Source organism: Eupeodes corollae, chromosome 2, assembly GCF_945859685.1.
Source record: "Eupeodes corollae chromosome 2, idEupCoro1.1, whole genome shotgun sequence".
Classification (NCBI taxonomy): domain Eukaryota; kingdom Metazoa; phylum Arthropoda; class Insecta; order Diptera; family Syrphidae; genus Eupeodes; species Eupeodes corollae.
The window spans coordinates 120,419,989-120,437,509 of NC_079148.1; the positions used below are offsets into that span (position 1 = coordinate 120,419,989).

The 17,521-nt window shown below is 27.6% G+C and overlaps 1 protein-coding gene and 1 long non-coding RNA gene across 2 annotated transcripts in view; one reads left to right on the forward strand and one right to left on the reverse strand.

The window, feature by feature from the left end:
* The window catches only part of LOC129944574 (proton-coupled amino acid transporter-like protein CG1139), a 28,874-nt gene that overhangs the window by 8,718 nt on the left and 2,635 nt on the right, over window positions 1-17,521 (forward strand). Inside the window, exons 2-3 of the mRNA XM_056054104.1 lie at window positions 16,944-17,153; window positions 17,215-17,487. Of these exons, the coding sequence (XP_055910079.1) occupies window positions 16,981-17,153; window positions 17,215-17,487 (446 nt within the window). The 5' untranslated portion in view covers window positions 16,944-16,980. The remainder of the gene's footprint in view (window positions 1-16,943; window positions 17,154-17,214; window positions 17,488-17,521) is intronic.
* Window positions 14,608-15,216, reverse strand: LOC129944576 (uncharacterized). Its single transcript, XR_008781461.1, has 2 exons — window positions 14,938-15,216; window positions 14,608-14,784 (listed from the first exon to the last, which is right to left on the reverse strand). It is a non-coding gene; the product is annotated as an uncharacterized LOC129944576 (long non-coding RNA).

Here is a 17,521-nt window from a genome sequence, read left to right on the forward strand (position 1 = left end):
AACATTACTCAAAGTTCGTAAAAATTGAATATCGTTTCAAATATCTTTTCAAAAACTTAAAATTTAGGCTTCAAACTTATTTTATCTTATAAGAAATATTGTTTTCGACATTCAGTAAAATTTTGAAGAAAATCGAATTGACGATTTTTTTTACAAAAAATAAAAACCTAAAAAAAAAATGAATAAAAGTTGGTAAAAAATGATTTTCGACTCAAATATCTTTTCAAAACTTTGAAATATTGGCTTTAATTTACTTTTATCTTTCAAAAAATATTGTTGTCAACATTCAGTAAAATTTTGAACAAAATCGAATTGACAGTTTTTTTATAAAAAATTAAAAACCGAACAAAAATTAACAAAAGTTGGTAAAAATTGAATATGGATTCAAATATCTTTTCAAAAACTTAAAAGTTAGACGTCAAACTTATTTTATCTTATAAGAAATATTGATTTAAGCATTCTGAAAGATGTTGAGAAAAATCGAATTGACAGTTTTTTTTACAAAAAATAAAAACCTTAAAAAAAAATTTATAAAAGTTCGTAAAAATTGATTTTCGACTCAAATATCTTTTCAAAAATTGTAGATATTGGCTTTTAACTACTTTTATCTTTTAAAAAATATTGTTGTTAACATTTAGTAAAATTTTGAAAAAAATCGAATTGATAATTTTTGTACAAAAAATTAAATACCTAAAAAAAATTTAACAAAAGTTGGTAAAAATTGATTTTCGACTCAAATATCTTTTCAAAACTATAAAATATTGGCTTCAAACTAATTTTATCTTATAGAAAATATTGTTTTCAACATTCGATAGAATTTTGAAGAAAATAGAATTGACAGTTTTCTTACAAAAAATAAAACTCTAAAAAAACAATACTAAAACTTGGTAAAAATTTACTTTCGACTCAAATAGCTTTTCAAAAATTAAAAATATTGGCTTCAAACTTATTTTATTTTACAGAAAATATTGTTTTCGATATTCAGTGATTTTTATAGAAAAATCCAACAGTCCGTTTTTCATAAAAAATAAAATCTATAAGAAATAGTACGCAAATTTGGTAAAATTGATACTAGTACATATAGACAAACTTTTAAGCAAGACAAATCGACAGAAGGGATGGGAAGTTATCAGTGTGGGTCGCATCCCAGCCTCTTTTTTTTTGTTAGAGATTATCTTCAAACTACGAGATTCTGACAATTTTTTGTGAGTGGAAAATTTTTAATTAAAATCCCTCACTAAAATATTACATGATAACTAGAAAATTTAATTTGTTTTTCTAAAATTATGCATATTAATTACATTTTTTAGAAGGGAAGTGAGAAATTTCGCACATTATTTTAATAATGTTTCCTTAATTATTTTTTATTTCATTTTAACCTGTTTTTATTGATGGAACACATTTATCTTTGCTAGTTAACGTGCTTTTTAACCGGAACGTGAAATAATTAGCAAATAATAATATCAAACCCTTAAATTGTTAAACGAAAATTGTCAACTAATTAAAATGCCATTTTGATCATTAAAAAAAATCTTTAAACAATAACAATAATTACTTTTTGTTATTTTGGATATTTTAAACAACAATTTGATTATGAAATATTCATGCAATGTTATAATGCAGACATGTAAACCCATTTGTGAGATAAATTTGTGTTAGGAAAAAATTTCAGATAGTTTAATATATGTTTTTATTATGCCTTCATGAACTTCACAAGTAATCTAATTAACAAGTTCGTTTCGGGTCCTGATCCAGAATATCTATACTTTGTGTTAAGGTCTTAATTTAATTAATATTTTCTTTTTCTATTCTAGAAAATTTTTACTTCATATTCGATACACAGATCAGAAATTGAAAATTAAAAAAGAGGCTGGGATGCAACCCACACTGATAACTTCTCATCCCGTCTGTCTATTTGTCTTGGGTTAAAAAAGTTGTTAGTTGAATTATTCTTACAACTTTTAAAACTACCAAAAATATATATATATATAAGTTTGAAAATTTAGTTTTGTTAAATATATTTTTAGTCGAACAAATTTTTAGTAGCATTTCTTAAATTTTTACAAATTGGATGAATGAAATTGATTTTAGAGTTATCAAGAACCGAACATCAGTTTTTATAAAATTTTATAAAAAAAACTACTGAATATTGAAAACAATATTTTCTGTGAAATTTAAAAAGTTTGAAGACAATATTTTTAATTTTTTTTTAGTGATGTTTTTTTGTAAGGTTTTTATTTTTTGTAAGAAATAGATTTTCCTCAAAATTGTACTGAGTGTTGACAACAAATTTTTTTTAAAAGATAAAAGTAATGTAAAGGCAATATATCAAAGTTTTTAAAAGATATTTGAAAAAAAAACAATTTTTACCATCTTTTATTAATTGTTTTGTTTAGGTTTTTATTTTTTGTAAGAAAACTGTAGATTCAATTTTACTCAAAATTTTTGTAAATGTTGAAAACAATATTTTGTGTAAGTTAAAACTACCTGGAAGCCATAATGTCAAAGATTTGAAAAGATATTTGAAACGAAAACAATTTTTACCAATTTTTGTTAAATTTTCTTTTAAATTGTCAATTCGATGTTCTCAAAATCTGTCCCAATGTTGAAAACAATATTTCTTATAAGTTTAAATTAGTTTGAAGCCATAATCTCAAAGTTTTGAAAAGATATTTGAGTAGAAAATCAATTCTTACTTACTTTTGTTAAAATTCTGTTTAAGTTTTTATTTTTTGAAAAAAAAAACTGTCGATTCGATTTTTCTCAAAATTTGTCCCAATGTTAAAAACAATATTTTTTATAAGCTAAAATTAGTTGTTAGTCATAAATTTTTGAAAAGATATTTGAGTCGAAATCAATTCTTACCAACTTTTGTTAAATTTTCTTTTAAGTTTTTATTTTTTATAAAAAAACGTCAATTCGATTTTTCTCAAAATTTTTCAGAATGTTGAAAACAATATTTCTTATAAGATAAAATTAATTGAAAGTCATAATCTAAAGTTTTTGAAAAAAAATTTGAGTCGAAATTCAATTTTTACGAACTTTGAGTAATGCTTTTTTTATTTTTTATAAAAAAAAACTGTCTGTTCGATTTTTCTCAAATTTTTACCAAATGTTAAAAATCTTTATTTTTCGTGGCAAAAAGTTGGTTTGGATTTTCGAGGTGACAAGTTTTTTTTCAATTCTTTTGATTTATAAAACAACACCATTAATTGGATTTTTTTTTTTCAACAAATATACTTGTTTGGGATCATGTTAAAATATATTATAAAAAATTTAATTCAAGTCTCTAGCGTTTTTGGTTCGTAAGATATGTAAGGTTAACCAAAATGTTAACCTTTTTTAACTACTATGGTAAAAAAAACCATCCCCTCATTTTTTTGAGATCTCTTTCTGCATCTTTCTGCATTATTATCTGTGTAACAAAATTTATTTAAAGTCGATATCTCTTCTGGTTCTTGAGCTATGGAAAACGAAAAAAACGAAACGAACGTATGGACGTATGGACATACAAACGTACGTATACACGCACGCACAGACATCTTTCTAAAAAAATTTATTTCGACTCTAGGGACCTTGAAACGTCGAGAAATATCAAAAACGTCCTATGGGAAGTTAAAAATGTTTACAATATGAAACATACAGACAAATGACGATAATAGTTATAGGACTAGGTGAACCATTTGGCTTTGCTCCAAAAAGTTTGTTTGATGCTAAAAACAAAATTAAGTTATAATGAGCCAATGATTTCTTATTGGTAATGACTGCTTTGGAAGTCCGTAAGATTTTTGTCAAAATGGACAACTTCTTTAATAAAATCATATATTAAGATAAACTCGTTTAGATGTGAGTTGTAAAAATTGTGCATTACTTTTAATACTTAAATTCTAAATCGTAGTACTTAAAGTTTTAGATTGAAAAACATCGATTTTTTGAAAATATAAGGGTACTAAAAGGTCTTAACTGTAAAAATTAACTAATTGTACTTTCGACTTGTAATATTAAGAGGTATCTGTTTTTACCCACCTTAGTTACAACAAACACAAATATACAAAACATTGTCACTAACGTTTTCTCGAGTCTTATTGTATACATTCAGTCAAACTTTATTTTTGAAACTATCATTCTCCAGGCAATGCATAATTTTCAAAAGAATCAATACAAACAAATATGAATATAAATTTCATTAGGTAAATGATCAATTTTTAAAGAACAAAACAAAATATACCAGACATCAAAGCCAATAAAATTCAAATGATCAAGCAATCAAACAATTCAATTTTTCTATTTTTAAATAACTCATCAAAAAAAAAACTTTTTATCACCAGAATTGAAGAATATTATAATTCATTAAATATCATAGGTTCATTGATAGTCAAGTTTAATTGTTGTTGGTTTTATGTTTTTTTTGTTGGTTCTTTGGTTAACATAAAAGCAGTTTGAACTGGCTAAAGACCTCCAGATGGAAGTTAATTTGATAAGGTTGGCTTGTTTCACACATAATTAAGTTGAAATTAGAATGATTTAGGCATAATAATAATTCAAAATGGGAAGTCATTAACATCAATTCAGTTCACGCACATTTGATAAGAAATAGGTAACACGTTTCAATATTTGCTTTATTTTATGATAATCATGTTTAATTTTGTTTTAAGTTTAACGAAGGCTTTTTCGTAACTTTGGAAAGAAATGCATCGGAAATGTAAATTTTGTATGGAAGAAAACCGTATAATTTCTCTCAGTAATATTTTTTTATTAGAGAAATAAGTTTTTACTAATGGATGAAATAAATGTTTTAACAAAAATTACGGTCTTCTATGCTTTCAAGGAATCTCCAAAAATCCGTACGAAAATATTTCCTAAACCTTTTTTTTGAAAATATATAAATAATAAGTCGTAGCTTCTTTTATTAAGGAAATCACTTCTTTATATTATGTCTAACATCCAAGAGCTCACTAATTACCTTCTTTACCACTACTTTACGTACTTTAAAGCTTAAAACTTAAAACACGCAAAAATATATTAACTATAATTTGAATAACAAAAATGTTGCATCCACAAGTTTCAACACCCAAAGCTATCATCAAATCACCACAACACTGTTGCTCCAACATTACCTATTGCTCGCATGATGTTAAATTAGAAACATAAAAATTAATAACCATAATTCCATCTCAAAGCTAAACGTCCTTTAACTTATCATCGATAGTTGGACATCGCACATCACATCACGATGGTTGTCCAAACAACTTATAAAAAAAGACCCCACACAAACCCACCTTTTGTATACTGATTGCTGTGTCCGAGGTTCGACTCGACAACACTCACAACCAGTCATTTATGACCCAAATTAAGACTGCGCTGCACACCTTGATGCAGCACCAGCAGCAGCAACAACAGTAGTTGTAGCAGCAGCAGCAAAAAAAGACCAACCAAACAACACCGACCAGAGTCAATCGCCTCTAGCTAAATTATCTCACGACCAGACTCTGTATATCTTATCTGACTTTGAAATGTAGTTAGTCCAATAGCCTGCTGCTTTTATATTGAGTACTTACTCGTTTATATGTAAGTAAGAACTTGTAATTTATCAATCATTGAATGTGCGTACGTAAAAGAAAGAAATACAAAAAAAATAAGAAAAAAGACTACTAACAAGTGAAAAATCTACCTGATGTGTTGACTATTGAGAGCACTGTCCGGTCTTGAGATTATGCCTTTCACTTTTTCAGCCAATTGCGTCTTAATTATTTGCCAAAAGGTTCCGTCACCAAAACGACCTTTAAAGAATACTTCTTCGTCTAGTTTTTCTATTCCTACAAAACCCCAACAGACATTCTGAGTTAAAAAATATGACATTTAATGACAATAATTAATTCAAGATAATTTCACTTACATTTTTTTTTAGATGACACAAATATGATAAATGCATTTTATGAAAATATTGGCAACAATCCAAAGGTAGTTTTCCTAAGTTTATACTCATACTAAGTTTACTTAACTGACAACGAACGAGTTGACTGTCAAAATAATTAAACTAAAAATCACGTGTTTTCTTTTGGCATCGTTGCGACACTCGAAAGTCATTATTCGTTTAACAATTTTCATTGACATGAAAAATTGCGGAAATTGGAAAAATACCCCTTGTTCGTAGTCGAAAGGCAGATTTTCTTCTATTTCTGAACTTAAATTCATCTTCTAAATTAGTATCATTTGGCCCAGTTTGGTGGCAGTGGCAGTGGCCGATCAGGATCGTGTTCTTGAACTTGACTTTAGTATTTTCCACCACCAACCTACATCAATACATTTGCGCTACCGCCCGCTGATATTTCAAGTATCCAAGTATACTGACGACAATAAATGCCGCCACAATTTTTTTCGTTGTCGTCTGATGAAGATTTAATCTCGTGAATTTACAAACAGAGACAACTTATAAGATGAATCGTCCTAAAATATGTGCCAACTGTTAAGTAATTTGCTAAAAATAACAAAGAAGAAAAGTTTCCTTTTCTTTTGATGGTTGATTTCTTTCAAATGTGTCATCTAAGGCTATGTACACACCATAAATTAAAACAGATTTGAATCGAACTCAAATGTACTTGTCGCTGCAAAGAGTCATAACTAATTAATTTCAAAAACTTAAGCCAGCAAGTTTGAAATATCTGAGGTTGGCTGTGTTACATTTTGCTCGAAAGGATTTATTAATTGGCACTTAAGGGCATTTTAAATCGACTGCGCACTTAAAAATGTTTTATTCCTAAAATTCGTTTGTATATCATTGATACCGTTAAAGTTTCTAGGAGTTATTGTGTGTGATTTTTAGTGATATAGACCTGTAAGTTGTCAGATGTCGATGATTTATTTTGAAGATCATGGTTATGTTTGAATACGTAACGCACGAAATTTGCTAAGCGATAAATCTGACTTTTGATTAAATGAATACGTCAATAAAATGTTTGTTTAGAAACCTTAACATCCACAAAAACAGACTTTTTGATGTGCTTTCTGTTTTGGTGGAATACTTGGACCGTACTTCTTTAAAAACAAAGTTGGTCAAAACGTAATAGTCAATGGTGACCACTATAGACCCATAATTTCTGACTTTATCGTACATCCTACCTTATGGTAGGGGAGTTGTAGTTTCAAAAACTTGAAGTAACATTCTACACAGCTCGTGCTCCAATTGATTTATTATTTATTGAAGGAAACGTTTGGTAACCGCATCCTAGTTTTAAGTTACAGACTTTTGATTGGCCTCCAAGATCATGTGATCTAAAGCCGCTTGACTATTTTCAGTCTGATATGTAAAGTAGCTAGTCCACGCCGGTAAGGCCAAAAAGATTGACCTCTTGGAGGATAATATTTATAACGTTTTTCCCGTTACATCTTTAGCTAGAAGAGTTGAGTACGTCCAGATTATAATACAAATTATATTTGAAATGCAATGTCAAAAGATTATCTTTCGAATAGAGTAAAAAATCATTTTTTTTAATTTTAATGTTGTATACTTGACCTTATGAAAAAATGAATATGAATAGTTGGGAACCACAAAATTTTAGTGTATATGCACCCTTAAAAGCAATCACTATATAAATTTTTAAATTTTTAAATTAAATTAATGACTTTGTGGAAATGTAGCATTAAATAAAATGAAAATAATACAAACATTTAAGAAAAAAAATGTATAATTTTTTTAATCACTTTGAACTTTTCAATTGTCTTTCGGATCTTAAATTAAATTTGAAATTTAAATAAATGCAATAGAGTGTTTTAATATGTTCAACAAAAGAAATTTGTACATTACATTTTTGAATCTTTTCATATATAAATAAACAAATATTAACGTAATGATTGATAGAATTATAAATTTTTATTGAAAAAGTAACCAAAAATCAATCAAAAGAAGCTTTCAATTTCAGCTATCAATCATCACATCAATAAAATTTTGTTATTATTTGTTCTTTCTTAAGTAATTTTTTGCTTTTTATTTGCAATTATGGATAATTGTATAATTTATTATTATGAATTACTTCAAATGAAGTCAAAACAAAAATTCAATCACGTTGTTTTTAATTATGCAATTAATCTTAAACTACGTAGGTTTTGATATTTTATCTTTAAGTTGGTAGTTAAATAGCTTCGATAATTATTAATAATAAGAATGGGAAAAAGATTAATCTTATAGCTTGAAAAATATTACAGCAATGCAAAGAGCAATGTTAAAAACAAACAAAGAATTAGGTTGTTCACTGTGACGTATACTTACTATACAATGTGGAAAATGCATTTTATTTTTTCCTAAAAGATATACATATTTTATAAAATTGTATAAATTTTTGATTCAGCTTGTGTTGAGTTTCACGAACGGTAACCTCATAGTTCTTTTTCACCGGGTCAATAGATCAAATAGTTACACGGAAAATATTTGTAAAATTTATTTCACGTTTTTTATTTTCAGCTTTCACGCAGATTAAGTGTGATATAACATTTCAAATAAAAGAACAAATATTTCAAAATCTTTGCCAAAATTCAATGAATGGGAATACATTGCACTCTTTGATGTAATTTTTTCTTTAAGAAAAAAAATACTTGATATAAAGAGAAAATAGTTTTTTTTGCTTAGGTTAAGAATTAAAATAAATTATCTAAAGAAAGATCTTTAAAAATAAATTCAAAAATGTTCTGTTGTTAAGGAATCAATTAAGGGTATTAGCCAATTTAGTTTGGTTGGTTTTAATCATTTTCATCATTATAGAATAAAATATGCAGGTCTTGCATTAATCGAAAAAAAGAGGCTGGGATGCGACCCACACTTCCCATTTTAAAACTACCAACAATGTTTTTATATAAAGAAATATTTTAGTTTGAAAATTTATAAAAAAAAAACTACTGAATATCGAAAACAATATTTTCTGTGAAATAAAAAGATTGAAGATAATATTTTTAATTTTAAAAGGCTATTTGAGTCGAAAATAAATTTTTACCAAGTTTTAGTATTGTTTTTTTGTTAGATTTTTATTTTTTGTAAAAAAAACTGTCTATTTAATTTTTCTCGAAATTTTACTGAATGTTAAAAACAATATTTCTTAAAAGATAAAAGTAGTTTAAAGGCAATATCTCAAAGTTTTGAAAAGATATTTGAACCGAAAATCAATTTTTACCAACTTTTATTAATTTTTTTTGTTATTAAAAAAATACTTTCAATTCGATTTTTATCAAAAATTTTCAAAATGTTGAAAACATTAGTTCTCATTAGTTAAAATATATTAGAAGCAGTAAACTTAAATTTTTGAAAAGATATTTGAGTTGAAATTCAATTTTTACCAACATTGAGTAATGTTTTCTTATGTTTTTATTCTGTATAAAAAAAAAACTGTCAATTCAATTTTTCTCAAAATTTTACAAGATGTTAAAATACATTATTTTTCATTGCACAAAATAGTTTTGGAGATAAAATCATTTTGTGTTCGTAAAACTTTCGAGGTGACACATTTTTTTGTTCAGTTTTTTTATTTATATTTCTATTTATAAAAAAACGTTAATTGGATTTTTTTCTAAAAATATACTTGTTTGGCATCACGTTATAATATAATATATGATATACAATTTAATTAAAGTCTCTATAGTTTTTTGATTCGTAAAATACTTAAGGTTAACCAAAATGTTCACCTTTTTTAAACTGCTCTTGTAGCATTTATTTGAAGTCGATATCTCTTCTGGTTCTTGAGCTATGGACGACGAAAAAAAACATCGCGAACGCACGCACAGACATCTTTCTTAACATCTTTTATTTCGAGTCTAGTGACCTTGAAACGTCGAGAAATGTCAAAATTTTCAATTTGACAAATCGGACCCAATACAATAGCTTCCTATGGGAAGTTAATAATGAGGTCTCGCGTTAATCGAAAAAAAAAACAAAAATCTCTTCGCATTTTCATTCTATCTTAAATTTCAAAATGCAATTTAATTAAAATTAAATTAACAACGTTTGTTTTTAGTTGTTTGATCTTCGAGACCAGGTCTTTCATTTTGTTGGCCTTAAAATTAGGATTTAAGTCAATGAACTAGATTCATTTAATTTGTGCAAATTTAATTTTGCTGATGAAATAAATATAGCATCATATCAAGTATTTAAAAAATTATAATAAATGGGAATTAAATAAAGAATAATAAATCGATGAATGTTCTTCCCTTTAATCCATAAAATTAAAAATATACTACATTTTTAATTTACTTCATAAATTATAAAATCTTCCCATTCCAGTCATTCAAAAAAAATATCACGATCACGATGCTGTTGGATGTAAGTATATTAATATATTTTTCGTTCCGGTTTATACAGTGTCAAAGAAGTTGCTTGGCTTTTATATAAATAAAATTAAAAATACCACACGCTAAAAAAAAACAATAAAAGTTTAAAGTATTTTCAATAAAGACTTCTGACTCAAACTTAAAAAAATTCGATTTTGTTTGCGCTTTCTTTTTGAAACATATTTTAGCTTTAAAATTAAAAAACAAATAACAATGAATTAATCTTTTTCATCCTTTTGCTTAATTGATGCTAGTTTTTAATACAATAGCTGGGAGCAACTTGTTTGTAATCAGGGCAAAAAAAATCGAGTTATTTAAGAAAGTTACTTAAATACGATTTGATAGTAGAAACACAGTTTTTAAATATGTAAAGAAAATTGGAAGGTTATAGTTCGAGTATTGACACAGGTACCAATTTAATTGATACTTCATAATCCTTAATATCGTCATGTTTCTTTTGGATCAAAAAATACTTTGAAGCTGATTGAAGATCTTAACTTATTTGTAAATTTGCTTCCTTAGGTATGTATGTGTGTAAAGATGAAACTGAAAAAAAGTTGATTTAACTAATCTTCCCTTATCCGTAGTGTTCAGGCGTTAATTAGCAATTTTGTCATATTTCTATATATATTTTCAGATACTAAACCTTAAACTTATAATTATTTTATTCAAAACTTGACCTAATACTCTTATTACCATTTAAATACAAGTATTTAATAGAAAAAAATATATTTCTTACAAAGCATTTTTTTCCATTTAATGCAAAAATGCCAACTCATCTTAACTTAATGTTCAAATAAAATATGATACCTGTTGCGAAATACTTGAGCTTAAAAAATGTATACAAACAAAAAAATGACTTCAAGCCGCTTAAAACATTATTCACAACAATATCATGCCAATGCATTTGACCTTAACTAAAATAATGTATAAATGTTAATAAAAATTACAAAACTAAATTAAATAAAAACGCATCAAGTGTGAAACTGTGAAAAATGTAAACAAAACAAATTCCTTTTCCTAATCTCCCCTCTCTCTCTTTCTCCTATCTTTTGCACTGTCTTACAATTATTTAAATAGTTAGGTATTGTGAAAAATTCAATGTCAATGAAATTCGAAACACTATACATTTCATACTTAAACAAAAAAAAGATATAAAATCTACTACTTGGGCGTATGAAGTTGTATTAACAAAATAAAAAATCACAATTCTTACGAATATAGTTGAGAATATGATATTATTTCTACAAACATTTTATACGACATAAACATCCTAGATAATGGTATAGAGATACTTCGAGTACAATGTATCTACTTTAATGAAATTTCTATGATTCAAATGGTCAAACAGGTAATGTTTGCGCAAAACAATTACTTACCTTTTAGAGTTAACAGAAATAAATAATACATTGTTGACGTGTGTTGAATAAATTATAAAAAAAATTATTGGTACATAACCAAACAGAAAAATATATTTAACAATTATTAAATTGACTATAATGAAGTGTAAATTTGGATTAAAAAAGTACTTAGATTTGTATAAAGTCACACACGTGAAAAAATAGGGTCTGGTATTGATTTATTAACAAGAAAATGTTACTTTGAACGTACATTTTGTGTGATACATGATTTGAATAATAGTTTTATTTGGTTAAGAGGGAATGTGACAAAAAAACAACAATCATCTTTGAATACGCTGAACTTTTGTAACAGTTTTAAAAGTACGATTAGTTCGGTCTTATCCAATTTATTCAAAAATTGTAAAGGTATTTTTGGAAAAAGTTCTGAGTATACGAATTGTACGGATCCTATCATTCTTCACAAAACAATTTTTTTTTTGTACAGTTTAAAATGTATGGTAAAAATGGTCAAATATTTGGATAGTAATAAAATTGTATTTCATTAATTTATATTCTTTTTTAGATAATTGTATTATTTTAAAGTTGGGCTTAGTTTAATTTGTGCACAAATAAATTTATCGAGACAAAAATTTAAAAAACCTTTTTTCTATAAATGCGATTTTTCACTAAATATATTTTACAAATATTTATGACTTTTAATTTATTAATTATAAAAAGTATACAAAAATGTTATACTCTTTAATTGTGAAAAATTTTATGAGGTGTTTACTCTTAATTTTTTTTCGAAAATAAACTGTACAGCCCGTACAGCTCGTCGTTCCATCTTCTCCTCCACTCCCCTTCGATGCATACGGATCGGAGATCACACGAAGAACTTTTCTCTCGAAACGACCCAAGGTGCATTCATCCGCTTTTGTCATAGTCCATGCTTCTGCACCGTATAGCAGGACGGGGATGATAAGGGTCTTATATAGCGACACTTTGGTTCTTCGAAAGAGGACTTTTACACTTAATTTCTTTCTTAGCCCAGAGAGTTATTCCTCGTTTGATATCAGCGCTGGTGTTGTTTTCTGTGTTTACAGCAGAGCCTAGGTAGACGAAATCCTTGATTACCTCAAAGTTACGTCTGTCGATGGTGACGTTTTGACCAAGATTTCGGTATTGTAGGTCCTTTCTTGACGGCAGCATGTACTTTGTTTTGCCTTCATTAACCGTTGAACTCATTTTTGCTGCCTCTGCCTCAATACTCACAAAAGCCCCATTCATATCACGCTGAGTTCTTCCGATTATGTCAATGTCATCAGCATATGCTAGTAATGGGACAGACTTTTTAAAGATAGTGCCTCTAGTGTTGACGTGTGAGCTCTGCACTATTCTTTCAAGTATGATATTAAAAACATCGCATGACAGCGAATCACCTTCTCTAAAACCTTTTTTTGACATCGAAAGGTTCTGTAAAGTTGTTTCCAACAGCAGCGTAAATTCTCCATGGTCATCTTGTGGACTTTCCTTGTCTAAGACCGCAATGATAAGGACGTATCCGATTGATGACGATGGGCTTTAGATGTGCACATATTACTGCAGAGAAGATTTTGTAAGCGATGTTAAGTTGACGGGAGCGTATCGGAATCCCGCTTTTTATAATCGGTTCTAGGTTTATTAACTTGTTCTAAAGAGTAAATCCTTTTTTTTAAATTTGTTGATATTGAATATATTTCAACAAATAAATTTGTTTGTTTCAAATAATTTCTTAAAAACAATTTTGTGTTAACGTTTTTGACACTAGTTTCAATTTTTGAAGCACAAAAATTGCAGTTTTTTTTACAAAAGTACAATTTTTAATAGTAAAAAATGAATAAACACACAAAATACTGCCAAAAATTGATAAAATTATTTTGGTTTGTTATTAGTTATTTTTGTCTATAATATTGACCTTGGGTCCACTAGTATTGGTACTTAAAAAAAAATCTTTTTTAGAATGTTACTTCTTAGCATTTTTGTTGTTTAAAATTTTTATTTTCCTAGGTTAGATTAGGTTATAGTGGCTTTCCAAGAGGGAAACGGACACACTTAAGCCATTTAAATGGCCCATTGTGATACCAGATGAATCTTGAGGCTTCCTCCTAAGCTCAATGGAACCAGTTTGAGTCCCTTACGAAACGTGAGACTCTTATTTTCCTAAGAGTCGTACAAAATATTTACAGTAATATTTGGTATAAGAATAAAAAAGTTTATACCTTTTTCTCAAGATAATTATTTATTCGAAAATCATTTTTTGCCAGGTTTTCGTTTTTTATTAAGCTCAATGTTATCTATGCAAAATATATAATGAGTTTTATTTCAATATCTTTATTTTTTTATTCCAGAGATTGGTTCGCCGAAACCCAATCTTTAAATATGTTTTTTTTTTTAATACCGTCAATTGCCAATTTCTAAAAAGAATGTTATAATTTTAAAAACAATATTTAAATAGAATAAAATTATTTTTATTTTGTTTTAGAAGCCTTCAAGCCAAAAAATATTTTTCATCAGTTCATACTGTAGTATTTTACAAAAAATTAAATTAGTTTGAAGCTAACATGCGTATATGTTGTTTAGATAGTTGTTACTAATTTTTAGAAGTATTTTCTTAGTTGAATTTTTAGTTTTTCCAAAAAAGTTTTCGATTCGATTTTTGTACAAATTTTACCAAAAGTCACAAATACAAATATTTTGAAGTTAGTTTTGTTAGTTTAGTTAGTTTGTTCTTTCTTAATATTAACAGCACAAAATATTAAAATATTTTTAATACAGTTTTTGATTTATAAAAAAAATCATATATTTTTAAGAGTTTGTATTTATTTGGTATCACTTTACAATGTAGAATAAAATGTTGATTAGTGAGATATTCGAGTTCAACTGTAGTTTCTACCTTTGCTTAAAATTTCGTTGTAAAAAAAAAACACTATCAAAAGGTCTTTCTGCATGTTTTGATGTTATTACCTGTAAAAAAAGTTTATGTGTAGTCCATATTTCTGCTAATCCTTAAGATAAAGCTGACGAAGATAAGTATCCCGAACGTAAGAACGTACGTTTAAAAACAAAACACATTCCATGACTGCCACCTTTATTCCTAATTATGAATTAAGTTTTGACAAACGAACTGTGAAAATGACATTATTGATCTATCAAACTGAAAAAATGGAAAAAAATCAAAATTTATAATAATTATGGATCCTTAACTATGGATTAATGCACTGTTAACAAACTGAGCCTAATCTAATACCCATTATTTTAAACGCAACGACTTCTAATTTTGTAGTAATAGCTTATTGATAAATTTGTGAATTCTTATTTCATTTTTAATAAATTAATTTATATACCAATATAGCTTTTGAGTTGCATGACTTGGCTTGAAAGAAAAAAACTATTATTATGCACTCGCGTGCATTTAAGAAAAAGTGAATTGCAATCGCAATCAATTGTTCTCTGTATCTCCTTCATTACTATAAGAGAGGTTACTTCATCGATTACTTAACGATTCTTTACATTCACAAGTGTTAAGAGTTCCAAAGACAAAAATAAATGATCAATAGCTTATACACTTACTTAGATTCTAGCATGCTAAACATTCAAATTCACTTTGATGAGAAAATAATATCTATCAATCGTGTCAATATCGGATGTATTATGTAAGAGTAACTGATACTCTGGGGCATTCATTTGCTTTGGTTCCTCCCCCGCCCCCTTTTCCTCAACGCCCAAATACTCTCCGCAAAAAATTGAAAAAGAAAACACAGCTATAAATAAAAACGTACTATAATAGATTCGAATCGGAAATTGTTGTTAATGAGATGTTGCTACAAACTATAAGCTTACGAGTATACCTATGCATCATAAGTCTATTCAACAACAAAAATGATGACGAATTGTTTTCGTTGACGGCTAAGTTGCTAAGTTGGGTCTTGATTCGTCACATTGTCGTTTTTTGTTGTTAAATGTCGGATATGGATATGCCAGCAGAGCAGTGTTTCATTTAATTGATGTAATTGAAATGATTGTCTGCTCATAGTGTGCATGGATTCACTTCATTGTGTTCTGTGATTGGAGTATAATGAGGACGAGGAGGGAAAAAGGGTGGGGGATCTGTTTTTTTGTGGGGTAAACTTAAGTAAATTTTAATAACAGACATTAAATAGATACATCCAAACTGACCTCGAATTGAAATTAATTAAAATGCGTCTGTGATTTTGAATAAAGCTTATAAAATGCTGGATATGCTGGTAGATAGTGTAGGAGTATGTCAAGATTTATTTTAAAGTAGTGTAGATTATGACAATAAGATATTTTTCGATAGATTTTATATATAGCTTTGTACATATATACTTACTCAATTTATGATCTTGAACTCGGAATAATACCGGGAAGATTTTTTTTTTTTAATTTCAAATAAATAGAGGTCAATGTTATAATTTATAAAAGTCAATGGCGTGAAGTTTTCTGTCAATTTAGTGAAGGCACGGTGTAAAAGTATTTTTAGCATGAAGCTAGTATTGAAAAAAAAGAGAATGTTTTTTGGGATCCAAGAACAATATATTGGTATGTTTTTTAAAGGCATGTAACTTCCTTTTGTTTTTTAGCTTTTTAAGCTTAAAAAATGCATAATTTTTTCCTGCATGGTCAATTTGACACACATTTTTCGAGAAAACTCGGTCTTTTTTTCTAAACGATCAATCATTGATGATTTATCAACACAGAACCCTCACTAAAAGTAGTCCAAAATTATTAAAACCCTTCACAAAATTTTTTTTCTAAATAATTCGGTTACCTAATGTATGACTTCCAAACTTTACAGACGTAAGGCAGTCTCTAAAGTCTTATGAGAATTGTGTTTGCTTGTGTTTTGGAGAAAGACTTTCCATAGATGTTTGCTAAGGTATACTTATGTTGTTACAATTAGTTTCACAGAAATTTCAGATAGAATTTTCACTGAACCTTTAATAGATTTTTTTAAAGAGAAAAAGTACACGACTAAGAGTCCTTCCTTGGGGCACTCTTATTTTTAATTAAGATTGAAGATAGTAAACAATATCAACCATGTGTAGTTTTTTTTAAAGGCATGCAAATTATATGAAAGTCTGAAAAAGAGGACGTCACATTTAGTTTCTGTCTATTTTCCTACATTTAAGTTTATTATTTAAAACTATCCTAATTAGTTTTCCAGAAGGAATAAATCATTTATTAAATTTTAATAAAAATACCAATTTCATTTATCTTAAATTTATTTTTCAGATAATATATAATTTTCAAAGACGACGAAACTTACGTTATGAGTAGAAATCTAAATGGACACAATAATGCGGCTTTTGTTAATGACAATGACAAAGCAATACAAGCTGGCGATAAGCCACGATTTAGTCTTGAGCTGACGGAAAAAGGTAAAATCTCTCTCGATGATGACTATAATCCCTACGAGCAAAGGACCGTGGAGCATCCTACAACGTAAGACCTCCAACATATGATATCAATTTTAAACACAAACTTGACTTATATTTTCTTACAGAAATTCTGAAACAATGTTTCATTTGTTGAAAGGATCACTCGGTACCGGAATATTAGCTATGCCAAATGCCTTCAGAAATGCCGGTTATGCTACAGGAACAATAGGAACACTTGTTATTGGAGCAATATGCACATATTGTATTCATTTGTTGATCAAAGCTGAATATGAATTATGTAGGCGGAAAAAAACACCAAGTATGAATTATCCTTCTGTAGCTGAGGCAGGATTTGGTGAGGGACCACCAATTTTCAAAAAAATGGTTCCATATATTGGGTAAGTTTTTATAAAATATTATTAGCAAATACTA